The 24,831-nt window shown below is 49.6% G+C and overlaps 1 protein-coding gene across 8 annotated transcripts in view; it reads left to right on the top strand.

The window, feature by feature from the left end:
- PRKCE (protein kinase C epsilon) overlaps window positions 1–24,831 on the top strand; it is a 515,280-nt gene that overhangs the window by 332,409 nt on the left and 158,040 nt on the right. For all 8 annotated transcript variants that reach the window (XM_032353625.1, XM_032353627.1, XM_032353629.1 and 5 more), the window contains 4 exons: window positions 9,147–9,306; window positions 11,524–11,558; window positions 12,738–12,823; window positions 16,220–16,349. In XM_032353625.1, coding sequence (XP_032209516.1) covers window positions 9,147–9,306; window positions 11,524–11,558; window positions 12,738–12,823; window positions 16,220–16,349 — 411 coding nt within the window. The remainder of the gene's footprint in view (window positions 1–9,146; window positions 9,307–11,523; window positions 11,559–12,737; window positions 12,824–16,219; window positions 16,350–24,831) is intronic.

The raw sequence follows: 24,831 nt of genomic DNA, 5'->3' as shown, positions 1-24,831 counted from the left end.
TTTCACTCCTCCAGCGCACCATGTGAAGTACCTTAAGTTTTATTTTAATAAGTGAACAGAATACAGGCTGTGCCATGAAGGCAGCACAGCTCCTTCCAAAATTGAAGAAGAGAGAGAGAAGAAGAGAGTTTCTAGTAAGTTTGAGATGCTAATCTTGACGGGTCCCCAGTGCTCTTCTGACTGGATTCCACACAGAATAAAACACGCAGACAGCTGCAAGCCTCAGCCCTCAGACCTCTCCATTCTCCTTGTGTGACTCTCTGGGAAGACGTAGATAGCACGGAGTAATCGCTCCCAAGGAATTAATTGCCGTTTCCTCTTTCCTGTTTTGAACAGAAATTTTCTTTATTGTGTGAGTACAGCATGGAGAACATATTCTTTGGCATCACATAAATATTTACTTCATATTTAAAACTCCTGTCATGAAGCATTTACTCCACTTGAAAATATTATAACCTATTTTCCTCATGGTAAATAAAAATAAAAGGCATTGCTCCTTTGATTTTCAGTACCTAGTTTTTTTGGGGGGGGCGGTTGGTTGTGTTTTCCTTCTATTTATCTTGCATTTTTTTCACGAGTAAGTCCATAAAATCAAGCCAGAGAATTATTGAGAGGGAAAATTACCTCCTCAGAGATGGAGTAGCAAAGGTTCTCATCCAGCTTATGTTAGGAGCTCCCCGCAAGCCATAACCACTGTTGTCTGGAATATTGTGGTAATTCTTTGCTTTGTTAGTGGAGACCTGACTATCAAGGACCAGAGAACAATAATTGAGAGAGTGGTCTCGGGCCAGAGCTCGTGCTATGGGGTCTGTGCCCAGAACAGTGCCTGGTATCCAGTATCTACAGAGGAAACCATGTTTCCTGAACCATGAACCATGTTCAGTGTGTATTTTCACTCATGTGTTTTTTGGGTATATTTATCCTTTTCTCCTTCTCATTTTATATACATACTGTACACATGTTTCTTAGTCTTCCTGTTTATTATTTCTTGGTGGATTTAGCATATCTACTTTTTCAAAACCACAGCATGAAAATCCATTCTGTGGGTGTATCATGAACTAATCGGTCCCCTTTAGCTTCCTTTGCCAAGTCCCTGGAGGAGAGCAGAGGTGGATGTGTGAAGTGGTGGGTGGGCAGCTGCAGGAGCTGACTCCCATACAGTCAGGTGCAGGTGGGACCCAGGGTGTTCTGCCATCCCTGGGAGGCAGGACCAGATGGGTCAGGTGGGACTTCCTGAGCTGGCATTTACTGTTTGTAAGTTGTAGGACCTTCAGCAAATTATTTAATCTCTCAAAGGCTCGGTTTCTTTGTAAGTCAAGAATAATAACCACTGCATGGTATTAGAGCATGTGTGTGAGTTGCTTACATAGCTCATGTATTTGAAATAGTACCTCATGGGTATGTAATAGCATGCATATATAATAGAGCCTCATGGATATGGAATAGCACCTCATGGATATGGAACAGCACCTCATATATATACATCAGCACCTCATGTATATGTAATGGTACCTCATGTGTACACAATGGTATTGCACCGATGTAAGGTGCTTGGAAAGGTACACAGTACATGGCAGGGGCCCGATAAATTGTAACTGTTATTTTCCAGCTTCTGAATATCTCAGGTTTGACAGTTCCTTAGAGAAGAAAATACTACGACGGTTGAAGGGTTTTCTTCACGTTGTGAAATTACCTTCTTTGAGGACTGGATTCCTTCTTTGCTTGGATTCTAAGAAAAGCCTTCTGAGGAGGTCCCCAGCCTTTTCTCAAATCAGTTATGTTTCTCACGGCTTTTGTTCGCAAACTGAGTCACTGTTCTATGCCTGGTCCAATCTTCCTGGCAGCTTGCCAGTCTGAAGATGGAGTCATTTTTCTAAAGCCCATAATGGATGGGGTAGAGAAAGAGGAGGCTCACTCTCTTTCGCTCACCGAGACAGGTGTGGAACATCTGGAGGCAGCTGGGCCCCTGCAGGGTGTGGCGATTAGGAGGTGTCAGAGCAGGTGTTGCAAGGTGGGGGGTTGGGGCTGTTTCACTTCCCCCAGTAAGGAGGTGTCAGCTTGGCACCAGGAAGAAAGAGAAAGAAGGTACCAGCTTGGGGTTTAGGCTGAGCTGTTGCATTACCCTCTCTTGATAGATAGGAAAGTAGAAACCCAAAGAGATTGAATGATTGGGTTTGGAGGAAAGGCAACATTTGTGTCATCATCTAGTGCCTAGTTCAGCCATAATGGCAGAAAGAGGTCCAAACACAAGCCAGAAAAATTAAAGAAGAACCCACAGCATACTTGCTTGTGGAAAAGACCCCTGTGTGCCCTAGACATCAAGGGTAAGTGACTGTCCTGTGGTGAGGAATAACAGCAGTACCCAGAGACTGCTGGTTGTGCCTATTGATCATCCTCGTCCAGGCTTCTGGGTCAAGGGTCTCAGGCAGGGTCCATCCTTCATCTGGCGATTCTCACTACACATACCCTGTAAGGAAGTGCTGGCGTATGCAGACGTTCATAAGCTGGACCTGTTAGAAATTTCCCGCCAGATATTTTTTTAATAATTTTTTTATTAACTTATAATGTATTATTTGCCCCAGGGGTACAGGTCTGTGTATCATCAGGCTCATACACCTCATAGCACTCACCATAGCACACACCCTCCCCAATGTCCGTCACCCAGCCACCCTATCAATCCTCCCATCCCCCAGCAACCCTCAGTTTGTTTCCTAAGATTAAGAGTCTCTTAATCAGGGGCATCTGGGTGGCTCAGTGGGTTAAACCTCTGCCTTCGGCTCACGTCATGATCTCAGGGTCCTGGGATCGAGCCCCACATCGGGCTCTCTGTGGGCAGGGAGCCTGATTCCTTCTCTCTCTCTGCCTGCCTCTCTGCCTACTTGTGTCAAATAAATAAATAAAATCTTAAAAAAAAAAAAAGTCTCTTAGAAGAGTCTCGTTCCCCATCCCATCTTGTTTCATTTTCCCCCTCCCTATCCCCCCACATCCCCCTGCCCTGGCTCTCAAATTCCTCGTGTCAGAGAGATCTTATGATATTGTCTTTCTCTGATTGACTTATTTTGCTCAGCATAATACCCTCTAGTTCCATCTACATCGTTGCAAATGACAAGATTTCGTTTCTTTTGATTCCTGCTAAATATTCTTAAACTGAAAGATACCAGACAGTGTGGAGGTGAAGGGTATCTGTCGCCTCATGCAGGGAATGGTGTTCAGTCCTGTCAGGTCAGCTCCCCTTTTGTGCCAGAGGAGGTGAGGTGGGGTGAGGTAGGAGATGGTAGAGCAGGGAGACCTCAGTCATCGGACTGGCATAGGCTTTGGTGCCAGGAGCTGCCTCTCCCCATGTCTGCGAGGGTTCCCCTGGCTGAGATGGGGAGGACTTGGCCTAGGAAAAAGGAGCCAGGAGGGGCTGCTTCAACAGAGTCGTAACTCCAAGGTGTGGGCTCTTTCTGCCGCTTCTGCCACCTGCGTGCAACCTTGGGGCTGTAAGATCCTCATTGTGCAAAAGCTCCTGGGAGTCTGAAGTTGACGGCCTAACGGAACCACGCAGGAGACAAGCCTGGAACATTGCTGGAGGCTGAGGTAATTGAGGATCTCCTAGTAGCTCCACCGGACAGCTCTGCTTCACTTCATGCTTTGGAGAACTCCTGTCACACTGTCTGACTAATCTTCATTTCCACAGAAAGTCTCAAAAAGGTTATCGTGCTCTTAGCAGGTCTCTCCCTGACTTGACATCACTCCTTCTGCCACGTGGCTGATGCACCCATAAAACAAAAGATCTGGAAAGGGCCCGATGGTTTCCTCTTTGGGAGGAAACCCAGCCTGGGTTTTGCCTCTGCGGATGCTGCAAAGGAAGGGTCACACCAGGTGGCCGTAGCGCGGTGCACACAGTGACGGCACCAGGCATCCTTTGCGGTGGGTTTGGGGGCAGGTCAGGGGAGCTCTTCCCTCAGTCCAGGAGCACTGGCAGCTGCAGACTGTCAAAATTGGGCCTGTCCCCCTGCCCAGTGCATATATGTAGTGCCCTTTCCTTGTTCATACTGAGTAGCCCTCCCCCTTCCACAGCAAGAAGGATGCACAGGCACAGAGAACCTCTCTTAGAAGTCACTAAAGAGCATCAGAGCATGTTGTTTTCCAATTCTACAGACAGTATGTAAACCCATCATCCTAGCAGAGCACAGTAATTCTTTTACGTTACCTTCAATCTGCAAGTATGTTTTACACAGGTTTGTGCACGTGTGCATTCTGTTTTTACCATATTGTATCCCATTTCCCCATAATCCCGCAAGGTCTTAGTTCACCATTTTTAACTTGCTATAAATGTGCTATAATTTGTCGGACCATTCTCTTAATGCACAATGGTCCAGTTACTTCTGTTTGTTGGCCAAGATAGACAGCAATGGGAGAACATCTGGAAGTTATAAGTATATAGCTTTTCGTTTCTGTGTAATTATTGACTTAGAGGGAATCCCAAAGTTAAAGGATGTGACTTTTTTTGTGTGGTGTTTGCTATCATTAGAGTATTGTTTCTGGAAATGTTGCATCACATTGCATATGTATAAAACAAACTTGTTTACTGGGTATTCGGTGGTGGGTCAGTGGTATGTCAAGACTGCTCTTTGCATTTTAAAAATTCCCACCAAGAGCGAGTATTTTATAATTCCTGTAAGTTTTACGTTCATGTAATTTACACAGGTGTCTCTAGGGATCTTGATGGATATATTTGGATTCATTGGTACCTATACCTCGGTGGTATTCTTGCCATTTAATGTGAAACTAATGGGGAGGAATGAGACAAATCTAGATTGTGGAACATTCTGTAAGACAGCATCCTCGACACTTCATAAATGTATCATAAAAAGGAAACAAGAAAGCTGTTCTAGATTGGAAAGTCTAAGGAGGTATGGCAACTAAAGGCAAAGCAAGAGCTCTAAGTAGCTTCTGAAAAAAAAATTTTTTTTTTAAGATTTTATTTATTTATTTGACAGAGATCACAAGTAGACAGAGAGGCAGGCAGAGAGAGAGGGAGGGAAGCAGGCTCCCTGCTGAGCAGAGAGCCCAATGCGGGCCTCGATCCCAGGACCCTGAGACCATGACCTGAGCCGAAGGCAGCGGCTTAACCCACTGAGCCACCCAGGCGCCCTGAAAAAATTTTTAAAATTATTTTTGTTTATTTATTTGAAAAAGAATGAAAGAGATAGACTAAGATGGGGGAGGGTCAGAGGGAGCAGCAGACTCCCCACTGAGCAGGGAGCCCAGTGCGGGACTCGATCCTGGGACTCCAGGATCATGACCTGAGCCGAAGGCAGTCGTTTAACCAACTGAGCCACCCAGGTGCCCCGCTTCTGAAAAATTTTAAAGCCACAACTATAAAGGGCATTTGGGGGGCAGTTGGAGAAATTTGAATATGAACCATATATTAGATAATGTCATATCAGTGTTAAGTTTCTTGACTCTGATAACTTTGGTTATTAGGAGAATGCTTTTGTTCTCAGAAGATGAAGGCTGATATATTTTGGAGTAAGGTGTTACTGTGCTTACAACCTTCAAATGGTTTAGTCAAACTATGTTTGCATCATATTTTATATTATGTATTAATAATAGTATAATTATAACATCATATTATAGTATTAATTATATTGTAGTTATAAAATACAGTTATGCTGATGATGTAAATAAATGTAATAATACACTATTATCCTGTATTATATAAATATAGAAATTATAGAAGTTATTCACAACATATTTAATAGATACCATATTGATTTTTATATCCACATCTATATTCATTTATAAAACTGTCACATTCACATCACACACTCACATGCACACCTGTGCGTGATGCATTACCCCATAGGAACTGTATTTTAATAGAGATCCTTGACAGCAGCAGGAAATGCTGATGGGATCTGTTTCTGCTGGTGACTCCAGGCCCCAGCAGGGAGGTTCTGTGGGACTGGGGATTGCTGGGGCTCCCCTCAGGATCTAGGCATGTGGGTGACAGACACAAAGACTATCTGGCTGGACCCTTGGCTCCCCTGTCCAGAGGAATGGGTGATGGGACGATTTTCACCAACTGGGGGCCCCCTCCTCTTTTTCCTCTTGCCTGTCCTACTGCTTGGCACATGGAGGGTGGGGAGGTCCCCATGGGGGGGGGTGGGCATGAGGTTTACCTGTGTTTCCCTCTCCTATAGCTTACTGTTTCCCCACATCTTTGATGTCGAATCTCTCTTACAAGGCAGTGCACCTGTGCTCCGGAGCAGGGATTACAGAACCTTTGGGGAAGTTCAGTCAGACAATCAGACCCCACTTCAGGGGAATTATTCTTGGCTCTCTGTCTAACCTCCTCCCAGGACCCTCCCCTCAGCCCCCACCAGTAGGAAGCATCTTCTCTCTAGGCATGAGTGCTTGCAACTGGGAGGTCTTTATAAGTCCGTTAAATTAACAGGTTGCTATGTTAACATATTAAATCAAAGTAAACAGAGTTTAGACCTTCAATTTGGTTGCTGGTCATTTCTGTAAAAAGTTGAGAAATGAGGCCCTTGGGGATACCCGTAACCCCGTTCTAGCTGGGCTCCCTTGAGAAAATTAGATAGGACTCCTCAGCAGTTTCACAGAAAATATAACTTCCCAGGATCAAAAGACTAGTAAATTTGAGGGATTTGCAAAGCAAGTTGCACCTTAAATGCATGAGGGGCTGACTTACTGTTTAAATGTGATCCATGGGACGCCTGGGTGGCTCAGTTGGTTAAGCAGCTGCCTTCGGCTCAGGTCATGATCCCAGCAATCTGGGATTGAGTCCCACAAGGGGCTCCTTGCTCGGCGGGGAGCCTGCTTCTCCCTCTGTCTCTGCCTGCCATTCTGTCTGCCTGTGCTCGCTCTCTCCCCCTCTCTCTCTCTGATAAATAAAAAAATAAATAAATAAATGTGACCCATGGTGAATCTGGTAAAGGCAGTTGGTTGAATGCTTGTCCTCTGGTCTCAGCTGCCCAGATGTGGAGATTGGAGTCTGGATTTTTATAGGTCATGTTTTTAGTAAGGAAGTGCTAGTGAATACATTTTTTTAATTACCGTATTTTTTTTTCTGCTTCTAAATGTGGTAGAATATTCTGGATATAGTGAAAAGTAGGCAGCAGAAGTAGAAGTCACCTGTCATTGGACAATTGGGTGTTGATGGCCAGATTTCTGTGTGTGTGTACCTGTCTCTATAGTAAAGCAGAGCTGGGACATTCTCATGAGAATCTGATCAGCTGGGCCTTGGTCCCTAGGTTGTGGCAGGGTAGAAGGTGGGATTTGCATACTCCATCTCTTTCCAGGTCAGAGACCTTTTGGAATATAAAAAGCACCTGTTCAAAAGGGGGCCCAGGCTGGCTGGGAGTGGGGAAACAGAGGGGTGGCAGGCAGACCCCCATCTAGGTCATCAGGGTCTGTGCTGGGGATCAGCATCTCTGCCTGTCTGCTTGGAGGTCTCTTCCCCCTCAAAGCCCCTACTGGGCATGTGCTCCCCATTCTTGCCTTTCTCTTCCTCTAGTGCTGTGTCCCTCCACCCCTGCTCAGTCCCCACTGACAGACACTGCCCTCAGATCCTCCAGCTGTTGGGCTCACACAGGTGCCGTTCTCACCCCAAGACTGACACTGTCATGGTGGCATGTCAGGTGTGGGGGATACTTGGGGTGGGGGGGCACGGAGCCTTCCCAGTGCATTTTCAGCTGTGCCGTGCGGGCGACCTTCCAGGGCCAGCACTAGTGCTGGGAACCGGGCGCCTCCCCTACCCTCGGAGAAGCCAGAGGCCGCTGGACTCTTGTATTGTAAGAGCCCCTCAGTTGAGCACTTTGGGACCTTGCTGTCGGGGGGTAGGCTGTCGCCCAGAGCGGCATGTGGACAGTGTTAACACTGGTTTCTCCCCCACTCTCTGGGTTAGAATCTGGGCTCCACCACTTAGTAGCTGTGCTAACAGAAACTGGTTATATAAACTTCCTATTCCTCAATTTGCACACCTGTGAAGTGTGGTTATGATCACCTTTCAGAAGGGCTGCTGGTAAAGTTTCAGTGGGCACCTGCCACGGAGTAAGCCCTTAGTTAACATTAAGTGTGACTCTTGTATTGGTCTGCTTGGGCTGCCGGAACAAAATGCTGTAGACGGAGTGGTTCTAGACATCTAGACAACAGAAATTTCTTGCTCCTAGTTCTGAAGGCTGAAAGTCTGAGATCAAGGTGTCAGCACAGTTGGGTGAGGGCCCCCTTCCGGCTTGTAGACATCCATCTTCTCTCCGGGTCCTCGCAAGATAGTGAGTGAGCTCCGGTCACGTCCTCTTAACAGCATTCACCCCATCATGGGAACTTCACTGTCATGGCTGGGTCACACTGGCAGGTAGCACATCAACGTGTGAATGGGAGAGCGGGGCTCAATCATTCAGACCATAACAAGCATTGCAGTCGTTTATTAGCACCCTTGCAGGACTCTCTGAGGCTTGGGGCAGCCTCTGATGTGGACCCAAGGAAGAAGTGAGGACTGGCCTTTTGTCTTCAGTGAGGTCGTAAAGTCCATGGTGGTGGGTCTGAGTCTTCTGGAAAACCGCTTTCCCAGTGTTAGATTTCTGTCTCCTTTTGACCTTCAGGAAAAGGTTCCTGGTTATCCTAGTCCGAAAGAAGGGGAAGGAAGAAAAGTCCGGTTTCTCTGAGCCAGGGAGCTGGGTGCAGATTCCACAGTGCCCTTGGTGTCAGCGCTGTACCCCGTTTCCAGAGGGTTGGGCCCTTAGAGGCTCCAGGCAAGGATGCACTGGCTGGCTAAGGCCTGGCTGCCAAGAAGCTGTGATAAAATGTGAACCTTGAGCCTTTTGGTCCCACACCCTTGCAATGTGCAGCTGCATCCCCGGGGGGAATGGAGGAGCCACACCAGGGGCAGGACTGGGATCTGGATGAATTCGGGGGTGCCGCTGGTACAGGAAATGGCAGCCCAGTCTGGCCTTCCTGTCTCTCATGGTGCACCCTCGCTGGGGTTGAGCAGCAAGGCTCAGACCCCAGAGTCCCTCAGCCCATGGGTACTCCCGCCCATGCCGCTCCTGCTCCTGGCGCTGAGAGTAGGGTAGGAGGTCTCTTCCCAGGTGTGCTAACCCTGTGTTTTCTTCTCTGCTCTTGTCCTTCCCCAGCCCCTAAAGACAATGAAGAGCGCGTGTTCAGGGAGCGCATGCGGCCCAGGAAGAGGCAGGGGGCTGTCAGGCGCAGGGTCCACCAGGTCAACGGCCACAAGTTCATGGCTACCTACCTTCGGCAGCCCACCTACTGCTCCCACTGCAGAGATTTTATCTGGTAAGGCCCTCTCTCCTGGGAACCTCTAGTGAGGCTTTCCCTGAGGTGAGACATGGGGGAGGGGGTTGCAGGAGAAGAGAAACTTTATTTTTAAAGTGCTGATGGGCTTTATTTCTTCTTCATTTTATTGCAGAAGACTTTTCTGGAAGGCTCAGTGAGTCTCTAGTACCCGGGGGGATAACTGGGAAGAATGGTGACTTTATGCTTAGGATCATATCATAGATATGATATGTTTAACGAGTTAAGATTTTATAACCAATAGTGGTATGTTGTGATGTATTTTTTAAAGGAGTTCTTATCTTTTAGAGACACAAGCTTAATTATTTAGAAATGAAATAATGTGATGTCTGGGATTTGTTTAAAAATGATCTGGAAGAAGGGCAGAGGGGCTAGGGGTAGAGATGAAATAAGACCAGCGGTGCATTAATCATTGTTAGAGCAGGTTATAGGTCCCTTACATTTATCTCTTTATTTTTATATATATCTGAATTTTCCCATGATAAAGCTTAAAAAATACTTGATTCCCAGTATCTGTAATTCAAAGCAGTTCTTAATAACTGTTACAACAGTGGTGCTACTAGGATGCCCAGCTTTCAAAGGAATGAGAGAGCAGCATTGGCTGGAGTGCTCAGGGAAGGCTTCCTGGAAGAGGTGGCATTTCTCCTTTCATGATGACTAGGATTTTGATAGGCAAAGACAGGTAGGTTATGGGCCTTTTTGAAAGATGGAGAAGGATAAGGAGCACCGGCCTTGGGTATTGGGGGGGGAATCTTAATGAATGCCTACCATGTGCCAAGTCTTTTCTTAGGCCCTGAGAATATCTAATTAAATCATCCTAGTGTCCTAGAAGCTATGTATTATTAAAGCCATTCCACTAACAACAGTACTGAGACTCAGAAAGGAAAACAAGACTAGTGTGACGTCCTCCAGCTAGGAGGTGTCAGAGACCCACTTCCACTCCTGGTGAGCCCAGCAGAAAGCTGTTCCAGACCTCCCACCAGCCTTCCTGGCAACCTCTCTGAGCTCTTGAACTTCGCCAACACACTTGGATCCTGTGGGGGGGGAATAAGTGAGGCCAATCTGCCGCACAAACCAAGCAAAAGGAGCATCTGAATTAGGCTTTGAATTGCCAAGGTGTGCAGGAGTGGCTTGTCTTGTCCTTGTGGTTTTCCAGAACTAGTCACTGAGGTTGGCATGGACATCTGTGGAGGTGCAGCTCAGAGCACCCTCAGGCTGCTGGAAGCGGGAATAATGCCCCAGTCCCATCACAGAAATGTCTCACCCCCAGCGCTGCTTCCACCCTCTAACTCTGTTTTCTGTATTTCCGTTACGAGTTGTGTGTTTGGAGGGAGTATGTTGTGGAAGCTGAGATGTATGGATTCAGGTCTCCTCTCGGCGTACGGCGAACACCTCTGGGTTCTAGGCTTCCCAAGGTGCGGCTCCCACTGGGCTGGAAATGGCAGATTGCTCCTTGACCAGTTGGTGGTGTCACTGAGGACAGGGCCCAGGCCAGACTGGTTGGATTGTTCTGTGTCCATGCTAACCCTAACCCTGCCCCAGGGGAGCTGACACCTGTCAGGGAAGGAACCTCTGCCATTGCCCTTGACCAATGCCCCTAACCCTGGCCACAGACCCACCTAGAACCTTTGACTGCTTCTGGAGTGCCCAGGGAATATGCCTGTAAGCTAGAGCCCTCCTACATGATTACCTGCCATGTTTGACTGATCAAGATCTGCCTTGAGCTAGCAGAGTCTTTGTGGCTTTCCAGAACACTGTTGGCCCCACTGGAAAGGCTCTTGGTCTAGGAAACCAAGCCCTGATACTGACCAGGCTTTGTACCCTTTCCAAACACTGGCTCTAACCTCTGTTGCCTCCGAAGGAGTCTTTTTTTTTTTTTTTTTTTAGATTTTATTTGTTTACTTAGAAGGAGCAGGAGGGTAGGGCAGAGGAAGAGGGAGAAGCAGGCCCTGTGATGAGCAGGGTTCAATACCAGGACTGCCGGATGGCGGCATGAGCAGAAGGCAGAGGCTTACCCAACTGAGCTGCCCAGGCACCCTGAAGGAGTCACTTTAAGGCGCTCTGCAAGAGGAAGTGAAATCCCGCTGCTGTCTGGATTCTAGTCTACTTAGTGCATCGTGGCTGGTGGCCAGAAAGGGGTGGCTTTGTGTGGTTTTCGACCTACTAAAATTTATTAAAAGGTTGTATTCTTCTTTTCAGGGGTGTCATAGGAAAGCAGGGATACCAATGTCAAGGTAAGAGGCACTGTAGGAACTAAATGCTTGGGGGCCCTCTGGTCTGTCCAGATCAGCGACACTCCTAGGACACACATGCTGGGTTTGATGACATTTATAGGCTCTATAGGGTTTGCACGCTCCTGTTCCCTCTCTGAGAAGCAAGACCTTGTTTTCTTTTGTCCCTGCCTGGACATGGTTCCTGTATCCCATATATGGGGTGTAGAGGTATGGGAGTACCTGTGGGCACCTGTCTCCAGCTGTCCCTGGGGTCTCTGCTCCTTTCCCAGTAAGATGCAACCATTCAACACCCTTCGAAGGCCCCGCCCTGCCCTGAGCTGGGCTTCGTGTACCCTGTCAGCTCTCTCCCTCCTCCCTCTCTTGCTCCCTGAAGAAGTTCCCTCACCTGCTCGATTCACTCCTATCACTCAGTGATCCTTGCTGATTCTCTCTCTACCCCACTCCCTTTTTTTGTCTCTACTGTGGAATCATTAGCTCTTCAATGTTTAAGACTCCCTTAAAATCATTGCAGTTTGTTTGTTTTCAGTTCTTTGACTAAAATGCAAGGTCCGTCTCCTCACCCAGCCACTGGTTGACTTGGGCTCACCAGAGGACCTGAGCAGGTTCTGTCGTACACGGCCATGTCCTTGAGGTAGCATATGTGCAAATAGCTGCTTACCTCTTTGGCCGCCTCAGCTCACACTGTCCCAGGATATGGAAGACCAGGCTGTGGGCCACTGTGAAATTAACCAAAAATGTTTAAGAACTCCTGTGCCCCAAAAGACCCATTCTCCCACAGTAGTGCTCCCCGTCACACCTGCCAACCCTGACGTGACATGGGCTGGGGCATAGGACTGCTCCGGTGCCTTTAACAGACCTGCTTCACAGAAGGAAACTGTTCCCTGACCTTGGCATATAGAAGTGAGGAAATCATTTGGTACTTCCATATCTAGAGAAAACTCCTGAGGCCCTCTGGGTGTAAGGGTGTATTCTTCTCCAGAGCTTTCAGGGAACCCTAATGGCACTGATGACACAGTATTCCTAATGACTCAGCCTTCCAGGCTTCAGCCGGGTCTTTCGTTAAGACTCGGGCACAGGAGGGGCGTGGCTCCCGGCGTCCCTCCATGGAGACCAGAATCTTGGGGTGGAAGCTTTCTACCCCCACTTGTCGCTCAGCCTTCCCATTTTTGCTGTTTGCAGTTTGCACTTGCGTGGTCCACAAGCGATGCCATGAGCTCATAATTACGAAGTGTGCTGGATTAAAGAAACAGGAAACTCCCGATGAGGTAACTATTTATAACGTTGAAATTTGGGGCTTTCTTTACTGCCACTCCTCCCTTTCTTTACTGCCCCCTCAGTGGTTCCTGAGAAACTCCTTATCTCTCTCAGATCCCCTGGCTTTCTCCATTGTGTTGATCAGAGTTGAGGGAGTTGTCCACAGCCTTCCAGCAGGAGGCACAGTCTACAGAATGACCGTGGCTCAGAGTCCGTGTCATGTCCGTGGCTATTAGGGCAAGAGCTGCGCAATCCCAGAGCTAAAGCCTGCGAGGAACATGTGAATTGCTTTATGTCATTATCTCTTCGGAACAGTGACGTCACTAAGTGACCTGTCACTGTCTCCACACTGCTCATAAACAGGGAGAGAGACATGACACATAAACGGGAACCTTGTCTTTCTGAGGTGATGGGGGGAACGGAAAGGAATTAACAAACCCAAGAAACCCTTAAGAGGCAGGAATAACTATAGTAATAATACCAGCCGACATTCATGGTGTACTTACCGTGTGTCGATTTAAGTACTTCGTCATACAGTATTTAATCTCAAAACGGCCTTAATAAGAGCTACGCGATTATCTTCATTTTGCTACAGGGAGAGTGGAAGCACAGAGAGGTCATGTTAGCTTGCCCTAGATCACACAGCTAGTACGAGAAGGAGCCATGTTCACACCCAGGTCGTCTGTTCCATGGAATCTGAGCCCTTGACCGCTGGACTTCATTTTCTCTTAATCTTCTAACCTAGTATCAGGTTGACTCTTAGGGAAGTTGCTGGGGGTAAGGAAGTGAGACAATTCAACAGTAAAGGTGGGTTTCTCCTAACCGAGTGACTGGAAGGAGAGTGTGAGTGTGAGGGCGCGTGTTATCTGTGTTCATAGCAGTGGATTTCAAAGGCCTGCTTTTAATTCTTGGTGAAATAGATAAGTACTGGATACTCATAGTGCATTAGAACTGGGGGTCAAAGAGACGCTAGGTAAGTTTGTAATCAGGTGGACTTACAATTTGGCTTCCAAAAAGAGCAACTTACAGGACCACTACTACTAAAAGATAATTCATCCGAATGGCATCTTGGCATCAGAAACACTTCTATCTTTTATCTCCTTTTGCTTTCACACAGTCTCTGGAAAGCAGTGGGGGCATGGCCTGGATGGAACCTTCCATGTCCTGAAAGACAGGCAGCCCAGGGCACCAAAGCTGTTTGTGGGGGCTCTGCCGTCACAGTGGAAAGTGCAGGTTCTCACCACCTGGGCCTCCTGGCTCCTGTGGCAGGGTCGAGACCCAAGTATACAGTCGCGCTTTTTACTTGGACAGATAAAGGAAAGGCAGGTGGCTGGCTTGCTGTCCGTCTCCCTTCTGTCCTGTGGACATCCTCTGAGCACTTCCTGCTCTGTGCCAGATACTGTGCCACATGCCACTGAACAAAGAGGAACACATGATTCCTTCCCTCCAAAACCTCCCAGGTTTCTTCCCCTGCGAGCCCTTACAGGTTTCTATAGCTCCGCCCCATCTCTTGGAGGGAAAAGTCCCAAAAGAATCCATGCTCTACAGGTTAGAGGGCTGAGGTGGGAGATACCCCCTTGCCTCTGAGTCTGTGACCAAGTGCTTTCTGGTTGTCCTTCTTGGCCCGTTGGCAGCGAATAGACGTCACCAGTGAAGCTTGTCCCCACATGTGGCATGTGTCCCAAGGGAAAGAAGTTGCCAAGGATTGATATGGGGGCTGTGGGTTTCTCTGCCTTGTGGAGTTCTTGCCTGTCCCGGGGCTCGCAGGGCCAGGCTCCTAGGGCATTGCTGCACCCACCAGGGTTGGGGGGAGATGGGGGAGCCCTCTGCCAGGGAGCCCAAGTTTCTCTCCCTGCTTAGTGCCTGTGTGTTAACGCCGAGGACACACCTCTCCCCGGGCTTCCAAGTGTGGGGACCGCCCAAGGCTCTCCGTGGCATCACCTTCCTTTCTTCTTCACCTTCACCTAAGGGCACAGAAGTATGGGGACTGCCCACAGTCCCCTGCCAGTGATTTCTTTCTCTTCTTCCCTCCCATGGCCTCTGCGTTGGTCTCACTTGCCCCCGTTTCCATGTCTTCGTGGCAGAGCGGCGTGTGCACGTGTGTACCTGTGTGTGCGCGGCCCTCATGCTTGTTTCCACAGCCTCCAGTTCTGTGGCTCGTGCTTATGCCCTGTCCTCCGCCCACCATTCTCTGATACCTTAGCATCCTGGGTGCTCCCAGCTGAACCTCCGAGTTCCTGGGCGCTCCCCCACCTCTTTACCTTTGTCTGTCACCTATATCCCTTTGTGAGCCTCTTCCTAGGACCCCCAAGTCTGTTCTCAGTGTGGGTCCACCACATCTTCAGCATTTGCAGGAAAAGAATGGCTACAGTGATGCACGCCCTTCAGGGTGAGCAGGTGGACATAGAGGAGGAGACCCAGAAAGGCAGACCATGCCAATGACCCCTCACTTCTATGCGTCTTATCCCCTGCGCCCCTCCCCCCACCCCCTGCAGCCCTGTGACGTTCAGTGGGACGGGGCTGCCATCCTCATTAGCCAGATCAGGAATCTGAAGCCCCAAGAAGTCTGGAAACTTCCAAGACCTCACAGGTGGTTGGTGGCAGACACAGGCCCACAGATCAGAATACACTGCCCCCCCAACCCCGGCCTTCCCCCTCCACCTTACCGCCTTCTCTTTACTCCTTTTAAATAATCCCTAAGTGGCAGCATGCTGCTGAAAAGGCCTGGGCTCTGAATTCACACTCGTGGGCCTCAGATTCTGCCTCCGCTGCTCATCAGCTTACCACCGTGCTTCTTAATCTCACAAGGCCTTAATTTCCCCTGCTGGAAACTGAGGCCAACAAGGGCGCCTGCCCTGTGATGCCGGTGAGTTTTAATGGCGACAGTGGTGCCTGGCCTGTGGGCAGTCCCCATACTTCTGTGCCTTTAGGGAGCATGGCTCTGAGTTAGCAGGCTTCACCACAGCTACTGTCTGTCCTAACTGGAGACCTTCACTTTCCGCAGCTGTGCTGGGGCTTCAGGGTCTTTGTAGAATCCGTCTACTATCATGGGGCCAAAACGGCCTCCAGGCACAAAGCAGCCTTGAGAAACACGGTGACATCTCGTGAACAGCCATAATGTGAGGTGCGCACTGTGTGCCATGTGCCGTGAAAGATGGAAGCCCGCTGTCCTGGGGGGACCTCACTGGGCAGTGGGCCTGGCCTCACAAGGTCCAACAGAGAGGTGGGGAGTGAGCGAAGGGTATCAGGAGCAAATGCCCCAGAAGGTTCTCTGCACCTGGTTTCTCCCACCTGCCCCATTCGGTGGCCAGGCCTTCTGGGAAAGCCGCCCTGTAGGAGCTCCAGCAGTAAGCAGGCCACCATGTGAGCGAGCTTGTTAGTGACCCTGTGTTTTGCCATCCCTGCAGGTGGGCTCTCAGCGGTTCAGCGTCAACATGCCCCACAAGTTCGGGATCCACAACTACAAGGTCCCCACCTTCTGCGACCACTGTGGGTCCTTGCTCTGGGGCCTCCTACGGCAGGGTTTGCAGTGCAAAGGTAAGGCACCCTGGGCCATGCCCTCGCTCTGCCCCCCGCCCCCTCCATATTCCCGTGTCCCTTCTGTCTCCTCTTTTTCGAAAATTCTTGGTGCTCAGAGACTCTCAGGTAAGTTCCACGTCTGGCCAGAGGATGGAGTACAAGCCCTTGTTATGGTCTCATTACTTACTCGCGGATTTGTTCAGCAATCTCTGTAGGGAGCAGCCAAGGAAACTCCACAGAAGGAATGCTGGGAGCAAGGTGTCCCTCTTCCGTCTTTAAGACCATGAGCAAGCTGGGGGAGGGGACACAAGTTGAGTCTATAAAAGTGGAGAAATAAGAGATACACTGGAGCAGAAGGGAAGCATATTTCTGGAGTTAGGCCAGGAAATAAGGAATGGATATCCTTCTGTCACAATCCGTGCTTCCAAGCTTACTCTGGGAAGGAACCATGCTAGGACACTGTCACATACAGCATCTTATTGATGCTGCACAGACCTGTTTTGTACTTGATGTTATTCCCATGACCCTGAGTCTCAGAGACCAAATGACTTGTTCACGTCACACGGCTGAGTAGCAGGAATAAGGTTTGAACCTTGACTCTTGAGTCTCGAGTTCCTTCCTGTTTCCTGCTGTCCCGCTCGTGAATTGCTTTCGGCTCCAATGAGATGGGAAACAGCACGTGATCAGAGGGGAAGGTGGGAACATGCTCCGGGGGTCTGGATGGAGTGCCCGGTTCCACGAGCTGGCCCAGCAGGCACGCGGAGTGTGGACGCCCATACTCTCCATGGAGCTGTCCGGCTGTGGGGTGTTCTCGCTGCAACTCGGGCAGAGGTTTATACCGAGTGTTTGGACTTGGGATTTATCCATGTCGTGGGTAGTGCTTGAAGCTGTAAAGTTCATGTCCTCCCCAGAAGGGCCTTGAGTGTGAGAAGAGAAGGTAGCGCCCTGAGGTCTGGGGGAGGAAAGGGACGGGCATCAAGACCAAGCCTGCGCGCAAGGCGGGAGGATCTCAGGAAGAGTCTTGAGGGATGGCATCGTGGAAGCCAAAGGAGTAGAGAGTATTTAAAAAAATGTTTAAGGGAAGGACTAAGTGGTGCCAGATGCTTCCAAGAGGTCACTGAAACTAAGAAGTGGAACGCGGGGTCGGATGTAACTAGTAGGAGGTGACTAGCGACCTTGACAGGAGCTGTCCAGGTGGGATGGAAGCCAGACGGAAGACGGAGCGTTCTCTCCGAATGCTTCCTGTAATGAGGGAGAAGACCGTGGAGAACGGGAGATTGATGAGCCTGGAGGGGGAGGGGTGGGCCTGGGGGAGAAAGACGAATAACCCGTCCTCCCAGCCGGACGGAAAGCCCCGAGACCAGGCCCGGACACAGATACACTTCTTGGCATCGGGGACGGGAGGTGAGGGGACAAGAGGATCCTTTAGGTTCTGAATTGTTGAGGGCATTCCGTGCAGGGAGAGTTCCCTGGTCTTCGGAACCGGGAGATCCCTCTTGGAGTTGAGGTAAGAAGTGGGTGCGGGTGGTGTGAGAAGGGGGGTGACGGTTGGAAGTGGCTGTGTGGGGGGCTGAGGGCACCCTGACGTCGGGGCTAGGACGGGGTGCTGGCCGTGGACGCATCGCTGTCCTAGGTGAGCTGCCCGTTCAGACCTCCCTGTCCAGTGTTCTGGAGAAGGGACCCTGACACAAAGAAGCACGGCTCACCTGAAATCCTTCTTGATGCTAAATGACTTTAAGACAATGGAAGAGGAGGACGTAAGAGTGGGGCTAGGGGAGGAGTGAGGAGTGCTGCACCTGCGCGAGGTTGAGCGGGGCTGCGGGAAGCACACAGCCTGCTTTGGCTGGGACTCTGATGAGGCCTTGTCTGGCATTCAGTAACTGTATTAATGATTGATCTGTCTGGGGAGTCTAAAGGAAGGCACTGTCATCTCAGAAATATTGACATCTTAAGAAAGTGGCCCAGGTGCCTGGATGTTGCCGCCAGGGCCCTGGGGTCCCTGGACGACTCTGGAAGAAGGCAGGGCCCAGGATGTGTCTTCAGCTGTTTTTGGCAGGCAACGCTCGCATGTCTGCTCAAGCCAAGGTTGGGGGGAACCAGGCTACCTGTTCCCAGGAGCCGAGGGCAGTTGGGGGGAGGCAGGCCCCACAGACCATGAGGCTGTTTAGAACGTAGGATCTCCAGCACACATTTGCAGATCGCCCCTCTCCTGTTCCTCCATTACCACGATGGGCTCGCTTCCCCTTGCTCCTTTCCTCACCCCACTCACTCTCCCCTGCCTCTCAGTTAATGCAGACTGTTTTTTGGTTTGTTTTTTTTAAGAGCAGCTTTAAGTCCTACAACAAAATGGAGAGAAATGTGTGGACATTTCCCATCTACCCCCTCTGCCCCGTCCCCATGTGCACACAGCCTCCTCACTGCCATGTCCCCCCACCGAGGGGTCCGTGTGTTTCAGTTGCTGAACCTACATTGCTAAATTGTTACCCGGTGTCCCCAGTACACACCAGGGTTCACTCTTGGCATTGGATGTTCGGGGAGCTTGGACAGCTGTGTGAGAACAGGAGTCCTCCCTCATCCTATAGAGTGCTCCCCTGCCTCAGGTCCGCCATGTTGTCTTCTCTCTTTGGATCCCTTCTCGATCTCACATCTTTTTGCCCTGCAGTCCTTGTACCCTGTGGAGAGGGGGATGTCAGAAGAGGCCAGGGCAGGGTGTGAGTCTGCTTCTGCTGCTGTGATTGCTAAGAAACAACCAAGGATTAGAGAGCTGCCCAGGGTCCCGAAGCATCACAGGATGTTGGTGCTCCCCCCACCCCAAGGACTCTGATCTGTGCACCGTGCCTTCTCCAGGTCCAGAACCCTCCATCAGCTTCCCACCTCTGTGGGGTCATGCTGCCTTGCTCCCCTAGGCTGGGGCCCATCCCCTGGTCTATGGCTTTCGCTTTATTGCCCATCCCATTCCTGGAAATAGGGCCACAAGTGGTCAGTGGAACAGCATTCTTTTTTTTTTTTTTTTTTTAAAGATTTTATTTATTTATTTGACAGAGAGAGATCACAGTACACAGAGAGGCAGGCAGAGAGAGAGAGAGAGAGGGAAGCAGGCTCCCTGCTGAGCAGAGAGCCCGATGCGGGACTCGATCCTAGGACCCTGAGATCATGACCTGAGCCGAAGGCAGCGGCTTAACCCACTGAGCCACCCAGGCGCCACCTGGAACAGCATTCTTGAGAGCTTGGGTCTATAGGGAAGGATCCACGAGACTATCTTGGTCACTCCGTCTGGGTTCGGGGGTTGTGCCCATACTTCTGAGGACCATCCCTGTGTGGACCAGGTAGGAGGTACAGAATCACCCTGTTGTATGGGAGCAGGAGTGGAGAACTGGAGAGACTGGACCGTGTGCACAAGGAGGTTACAGCCAGGGACCTCTGGGGATCCACCTGTGCCCTCTGGGCTGCCACCTCCCTGTCATCCCACGGCCCAGAGGCACCAGGCCCTGGGAGAATGCACACAAGTTGAATAACCGAGCCCCTTGATCAAGGGTAGAAGCACACCAGCACTGACTGAGCAGACAAAATATTTCCTTCCTGTCTTTTTTCTTGGGTTTCAAGTGCCTGTTGAGTCTGAGTCTCTCTCCAAACTCGTTTGTGGTTCTGCCTGAGCCCCCCGCCCCGGCCACCCAACCACCGTTAGACCAGAAACTAGAAACTGACTCCAGACCTTCAGATACCAGCATCCATCACTAAGGCCCTGAGGCATTTGAATCATTTCTGTTTTTCACTTTATTTTAACTGTGCTGCTTCCCCAACCTGACTTCACCTGCACCATGAACCTGCCTAGGCACACCCCCACTCTTTTTTTGGTTTAACTGATAGCATATATTTATTCTTAGTTGTACGTAACACATTGGACTTCTCTAGGCCCTTTTGCACTTGTGCTTTATTTTTCCATTGACTCATGGAGTCAGTCCCCCTGGAGGGACAGACACCTAAGACCTTGTGATTTTTGTTTTCTTCTCTAAAGAAGGTGAGCGATTCTACTTGCCTTATAGAGCACCTCCCCTTTCTCTTCTGCCCGTGATCCCACACTCACATCTCCAGCCCCGCTGCCACGAAGTCCTCAGCACCAGGGGGCAAGTTAGCAGAAAGCCGGAGCTCTCTACACAGCTCCCAGTGGGCCCTGCGGGGGCCTGCGGAAGCCCCAATTGTTTCTCATCCCTGTGTGAGACGGGCTCCCCTGCACCAGCCTGTCTGCTTGGATTCCACCTCTGTTCCCAGGCAGGGGTAACGGAACACTGGGGAAGGGTCTGGCCTAGAGATTCCCAAAGAAGCCCCTTCTGGGCCCCCTGCCCTTCTTTGAGAGCCTGTTTTGATAACTGCCGTGATCTGAGGCTGCTTTCATAGAATGAGGGCTCAGAGTATCCCTTGCTCTCCAAGACGGGATGAGGAAGGGGTCGTTGTGTTGGAGGACCAATGACTTAGGGATTTGTGGTCCATCAAGATCACAGGGTAGGTGTCTGGGAAGCTGTTTTGGTCCTGACTGCATGATTGCCCGTTTGGGCAGCGGTAGGGAAGTCAGTCTGGCTTCCTTCTAATCTTTCCTCCCTTCCTCCCTCTCTCCCTCTCTCCCTTCTTCTCTGCTTTCCTCCTCCTTCCCTTCCTTTCCAGCCCTTTCCTGTCCTTCCTTCTTCCTCTCTCACTCCCTTCCTCCTTCCTTTCTCCCATCTTTCTTCCTTCCTTCCTCCTTTTTTTTTTTTTTTTAAAAAGTGTTTTGGATATTTAAAAAACTTTAAACACAGAAAAAAGGATTTTTATTCTCATCATTTCTGAGCGTGTTAGTCTTTAATTATTTTCCTAACAACGAGGCTTCTTGTCGTAACTTCAAGTTTTGCTTGGGTTTTTAGAATGAAAAAAAAAAAAAAAAAGAACAAATTTCAAAAAAAGAAAAAAATTCTTGCTCTGGAAGATTCTAGCAAGACTTAATTATCTCTATATAATAGATGCTGAAGTCCTTCTTCATGTTCTCTTTCTACTTCCATCCCTAGACTTAAATTCAGTGGGTCCTTCCATGGCTGTGTGGTGTACGTTTGCTTCATGGATATCTAAACTCAGTCGCTCTCTCACTCGCTCACTGTCTCTGTGTTAGGTTTCTGGTGCTGCATAACAGACTGTTCCACAGCCTAGTGGCTTAAAACCACCAGTGTTATCTCAGAGTTTCTGTCTAGATGCAGCCCAGCTGAGTGCTTCTGACTTGGGGTCTCTCATGAGCTTGTAGGCAGGCTGACAGCTGGGGCTCCAGACTCACCTGAAGCCTTGACTGGGTGAGGATCCCTTCCGATCTTGCTCATGTGACTATTGGAGCCCCAGGTCCTCGCTGGCTGTTAGCCGGGCTGGACACATCCATTCCTTGCCACATCGGCATCTGCCCAGGGCGGCTCACAATATGGTAACTGGCTTCCCTCAGAGCATGCAAACAAGAAAGTGAGTGAGGATGCTCAAAACAGAAGCCACAGTCTTTTGTAGCCTGATGTCAAAAATGACACCCCAGCACTTTTGACATTTTCTGTTCACGAGAACAGATGACTACATCTGGCACACACTCATTGGGGAACAATAACATAAGGGAACAGATGCCAGGTGGAGGTCATTGGGAACTGTCTTAGAAGCTGTCCGTGCTCCCCCTACACACACACACACACACACACACACACACACACACACACACTCTCTCTCTCTCTCTCTCTCTCTCTCTCACACCTCCTCTGTGAGGGCTACTTTGACCACCCTTTTAACAACTCATCTCTTACCTTCCATCAGCTTCCTCTGCTTGCTTTTTCTTCCTGACAGTTACCACCTTCTAATATTATAAATTACTTCTTTTTCTTTACATCCTTCAGAATACGAAGATCCATGATGGGAAGAGGGTTTTTTCCACCCACTTAGCTCTCTGTTTCCCCAACACCTATAGCAGTGCCTCACACGTTGACTCTCAATAAATATTTGTTAATTAAATCCTCTGTACATCGCTCCGTAATCCGCTTTTCCACCAGTGTGACTTAGACTATTTCCGAGTCAGTATGTGTAGGTCTACTTTAGTCATTTTAGTGGCTGATTAGTGTCCCATGTTATGAACCACGCGTGACTGCAGCATTGCCCTTTTGAGGGACACTGACTCGTTTCTGTATCCTCACTATTTTCTGCTGCTTCCCACACCCTTGTGCACGCATCCTGCTTACGTGTGAGTAGTTATGGAAGAAAGGCCCCTAGAAGTCCTGAAATAATGTTAAACCTCAGTCTTTCTAAGATTGAGTCCCTTGGGACGCCTGGGTGGCTCAGTTGGTTGAGCGGCTGCCTTCGGCTCAGGTCATGATCCCAGCGTCCTGGGATCGAGTCCCACATCGGGCTCCTTGCTCGGCAGGGAGCCTGCTTCTCCCTCTGCCTCTAGCCTGCCACTCTGTCTTCCTGTGCTTGCACTCTCTCTCTCTAACCAAAAAAAAAAAAAAAAAAAAAAGATTGAGTCCCTTGAGGAGGTAATTACATACGGGGACTTCTGTTTGTTTGTTTTTAAATAAAGTCACGTTGGGTAACTGCTTTCCCTTCTTTCACCTTGGCACTGAATTTTACGTGATTGGACAATGCTTGCGTAGAGAATTTAGGATTTCAGACACATCATACCTACTGGGGTCTAGTCCGATAGTTGCCATTATGCTGCCTATGTTCAGCCGCTCCCCTCAGGGTTAGTATTCATTTAAAAGCTTGACACCCTACATTGTGCAAGGCATGGAGAACTTGGAGATAGAGCATTACTTTAACTTTCTAGAAACTTCCACTTGGGTGGTAAACATGAACAAGTTAAATAATAGTCAAGCAGCCAGTCAGAAATAAGGGGGAGCAATTCATGGACAAGAGAGGCCCTCAGGACTCGGGTGGTCAGGCCAGGCTTTGGGGAGAGAGGGGGGCTTCAGATACACCATGAGGGAGGAGAAGGACCTGAACAGGAAGGAGGGCAAAAGGGAAGGCATTTTAGGTAGGCAACCAGCTGTACGTTGAGGGCATGAAAGGGCATGGGAGGCCCATGAGGGCATGGAAGGAAGAAGCAGCTCAGTGCTCAGCACTGAAATGCCACAGGAGTCCGCTTGGTTGATTTGGATTCTGTGGCAGGAACACCTGGCGATGCCAGGGGCCATGCTCCCAAGGTTGGTGGAGGGTTCTGCCAGGGTTTTCATCCAAAGAACGCTGGGCAGCAGACAGTTGACTAGTCAGTCTCTGGAAAGCTTTGAATGGTGGTTCCAGTGTAATCAGGACTCCCAGATCTCTGTCCGGTGACATTTGGTACCCAGTGTGACCCCCAGGCAGTTCCCCTCTACCCTCCCTTCTTCGTCTTCCTCCCGGGACCCTACAGCCTCTCACTCCTGCCAACTTGTATGACAAGTTGTACGTACACAGCTTCCCGTTGACAATTGTTTGTCCTCCCTGTGAGCACAGCGTCGCCGACTGTGACCAGCCATGAAATCGAACCAATGCCCTGACTCATGCTCAAGGGCCAAATCAGCCCAACATAAAGAGATTTCTGCCGGACACACAGGCCTGCCTGTCCTCAGGCGTGGCTCTGTCATTGCTCTCAGAAGGTCATCTCCCTGCCTGGAAGAAATTCCCAACACTCTGACGGGCCTTAACACCATCCTCGATCTTAGCTAAGGAAAGGGTATAGACGCGGCAATAAGATCTCTCCGAAGGCCACTAGAATGGATGATAGGAAATGTAGGTCCTGTGCTGCAGCACCGTTCAGAACGGAGCAGGAGCTCAACAACCATGAGTACCTGGGTGGTAGTAGAATCATTATTCTCCTAAAAACCCTGCTCGATTTCTCCCCAGCGTGAATTATCTGGATGAAACCACTGGAAATGAACATTCGAGGCAGCCTGGACAGGGAAGCCTTCGAAAAGCCAGTATTGGCAGCCCTGGGCTAATGGCCCTTGGCCTTGGTGTTCACCAGCAACAGTGAGGTGGGAATTGGGGAAGGACAGTTTGGGTGGTTGGTTTGGCCCCCATTAATGTGAGTGAACATCCAGTTTCTTTCGGTTCCAGCGAGCACGCCCACTTTATTTTCACTGGTCTTCAGCCTCTGGACATCACCCCCAGCCTCGGGGGGACCCATTATGGCTGCCTGAATTACCTCCAGTTCCCCTTCCTCAGCCAGCTTTGTTCTCATGTTTCCAGACTTTTCAAAGTACTTTCAAAGTCACTATCTTTTTTTAAATTTAACTTCAATTAGCCAACATACAGTACATCATTCGTTTCAGATGTAGTGTTCAACGATTCATCAGTTGCGTACAATGCCCAATACTCATCACATCATATGCTCTCCTTAAGGCCCATCACCCAGTTACCCCATCTCCCCACCCACCTCCCTTTCCACAACCCTCAGTTTGTTTCCCAGAGTTAAGAGTCTCTCATGGTTTGTCTCGCTCTCTGATTTCTTCCCATTCAGTTTTCACTGTCTCGTGCC

Source organism: Mustela erminea, chromosome 7 (assembly GCF_009829155.1).
Source record: "Mustela erminea isolate mMusErm1 chromosome 7, mMusErm1.Pri, whole genome shotgun sequence".
Taxonomy (NCBI): domain Eukaryota; kingdom Metazoa; phylum Chordata; class Mammalia; order Carnivora; family Mustelidae; genus Mustela; species Mustela erminea.
Note: the sequence above shows the minus strand (reverse complement) of the source record. Positions and strands in the feature narration are given on the sequence as shown.